This window comes from Cucumis sativus, chromosome 2 (assembly GCF_000004075.3).
Source record: "Cucumis sativus cultivar 9930 chromosome 2, Cucumber_9930_V3, whole genome shotgun sequence".
Taxonomy (NCBI): Eukaryota; Viridiplantae; Streptophyta; class Magnoliopsida; order Cucurbitales; family Cucurbitaceae; genus Cucumis; species Cucumis sativus.
In genome coordinates, this window is record NC_026656.2 from 10,824,059 (window position 1) to 10,826,766 (window position 2,708).

The window sequence follows — 2,708 nt, forward strand, 5'->3', positions numbered from 1 at the left end:
AAAAAAATTAAGCTTATAAATACTTATTTTATCCTTATATTTATTTTGTATACTTTTTACTACCAACTCATAGAAGGAGGAGAATTGAAGGGTTGTTAATACTTTTAACAAAGGAATCTAACTTTTGTTTTGTTATTTTAATACTTTCCCCCCATTTATCAAACTAGCTAGTCAACTCAAATACTACTTTTGACTTAGTCCACTTAAAGACCTCTCTTTTGTTCTTATTAATAATCAACCTTTTCTATTTTAATAAAATTTCAAATTAACTTCTTCTAGAATCAACATCTGATTGAGGTGAATTATTCTTCAATTCTCTTCTTTTTCTATTTGTATCCACATTCTTACTCTGAGTTATATTAATCCTATCAATCTATTGTTGTGCAACAGAACTTCATAATTTAATAAAAAAATGTAAAAAAATGAGATTTGAACTTGAATTTAGAGGAGACTGAGAAATCGTCTTATTTAAAGAGCATACAGTTGGGACTCAATCTCCCTAATCCTATACTAAATTTGTTAGTTGTCTATAATACATATACTCGTTATAAATTAATAGTAAATTTTGTTATTAAAAGAATTATTTTTTAAAATTTCTACGTTTAAGTTGTTTAAGTTGAGATGAAGAGGTATGAAAGTTGAGATGAATTGGAGAAATTAGGAAACTAGTTGAGATGTTGAGTTTGAATTATGCATAGTTCACTCTTGTATACTTCCTATACAATTTTGTAAACTCTCACGTTCAAATTTACAACAAGAACATGCATTATATAATAACAATCATTCTAAAAATGTAGTATACAAACCTACAATTACCATAATCGTAACAATTATAGGAATATTATAAGTTTGATATTTGAATTTGTATGGTTGAAATTGTAATAGGTATATAAGATTGAGGTGGGTTGTATAAATGTTGGGTTTGTATTCTAAAGAATAGGATGTGACAACTAATAAATAAATTAGCCAAATGATGGGTCCACATAGCTTACAACCACAACGCACATTCAAAACTTTTTACCAAACAAAATTCAAAAGGAAAAGAAGAAAGAAAAACTCACACGGCCACACGGTCACACGGTCACACGGTCACAAGGCCACACCACACCCAATTCCAAATAGGGGTATCATCGTAAATTGCTGGCCCCCACTTCACATGGCATTGCTTGTTCCTTAATATCTACGCTCCCGATTTGCGTTCCCACAACCACTAAAATGCATCTTGACCGTTCAATTTTTTCCCCTTCCCATTTGGGCGGCTTTTCTTGTCCCTCCTCTGTCCCCTCCCTTCTTCTTCCCTTTGCCTCACTCTGCTCCCATTTCTACCGACAATCCCCCATTTTCCTCTTCCTCTCCCCATTCCCTTATCTCATTCTTATCTATAAAACAACTACCCCATTTCCAAACAAAACAAAAACCCCTTTTCTCTTCTTCTTCTTCTTCAACCATAAGCCAGAGCAAAATGGAATCCAATGTTACGTTTCACAACGATCTCAATCTTGAAGCCACCGAGCTTCGTCTTGGACTTCCCGGAATCGTTTCTGAAAGAGATGATTCGTCGGCGACTTCATCTGCAGTCAAACCTAATAACAAGAGGAATTTCCAGAATGATTCTGCACCTCCCCCAAAGTAAGTGGCGATTCGATTCCTTCAGAAAATCTTTTGTGTTTGTGTTTTTTTGTTACTCAATTTGTGTTTTGTGATGTGGGTTTTGTAGGGCTCAGGTTGTGGGGTGGCCACCGATTAGATCTTTTAGGAAAAATACACTTCAGGTGAAGAAAACAGAGGCCACGACGACGGCGGTGGACGGCGGAGGGATTTATGTGAAAGTCAGTATGGATGGTGCTCCTTATTTGAGGAAGATCGATCTAAGTGTTTATAAAGGCTATCCTGAGCTTCTTAAGGCTTTGGAGGATATGTTCAAGTTCACTATCGGTAAGAAAAAATTTTAAAGGTGAAATGGGATTTTTTCAATTTTGATATTTGGAGGCTAATTAGGGTTTGTTTAATTTATAGGTCAATACTCTGAGAGAGAAGGTTATAAAGGATCTGATTTTGCCCCAACATATGAAGATAAAGATGGTGATTGGATGCTTGTGGGTGATGTTCCATGGCAGTAAGTTCCTTATTCTAATGTTCTTCAACAATTTGAGATTTATGTTTAACGAAATTTCAGACATTAATTTTGTGGTGTTCAATTTGAATGCAGAATGTTTATTTCATCTTGTAAGAGGATGAGAATCATGAAAGGATCTGAAGTTGGAGGATTAAGCTGTGGCGTATGAAAAAGAAAGGGAAAAAAATGACGAAGTTTGATCTTCTCGAGAAACAAAGAGAGAGAACATGGAATGGAAAATTTTCTGTTTGGCTTCTCGGAAAAGAAATCTGGTCCGTCGGGAGAATTTTCCGGTGACGGTAATCCGAACGGACGGAAATGACTGTCGCCGGAGTACATATAATTTTTTTTCTTTTGTTGAAGTTTTGGATTTGTGTAACAAAGTAGCTTTGTGGATGATAGTATGATATCTTAAGATAACTTTTCTTTTTTCTTTTATCTTTTTTTTTGGGTTCAATGAGATCTCGATGAAATTTTGTAGAATAAATATGGTGTTGAAATGAAATTGTAATTAATGTAAAAGTTTGATTGAAGATGAAGATTGTTTCATTTTGGAATAAAGTAATAAGAAACAATGTTTGCTTGAGGATTA

At 34.3% G+C, this 2,708-nt stretch overlaps 1 protein-coding gene across 1 annotated transcript; it reads left to right on the forward strand.

Annotated features, from left to right (window-relative positions):
• The first annotated feature begins 1,283 nt into the window (after nucleotides 1–1,283).
• Nucleotides 1,284–2,708, forward strand: LOC101204324 (auxin-induced protein 22B). The gene is made up of 4 exons (XM_004150386.3): nucleotides 1,284–1,629; nucleotides 1,718–1,935; nucleotides 2,017–2,116; nucleotides 2,210–2,708. The coding sequence occupies exons 1-4, from the start codon at nucleotides 1,463–1,465 to the stop codon at nucleotides 2,283–2,285; spliced, it is 561 nt and encodes a 186-aa protein (XP_004150434.1). The 5' UTR covers nucleotides 1,284–1,462; the 3' UTR covers nucleotides 2,286–2,708.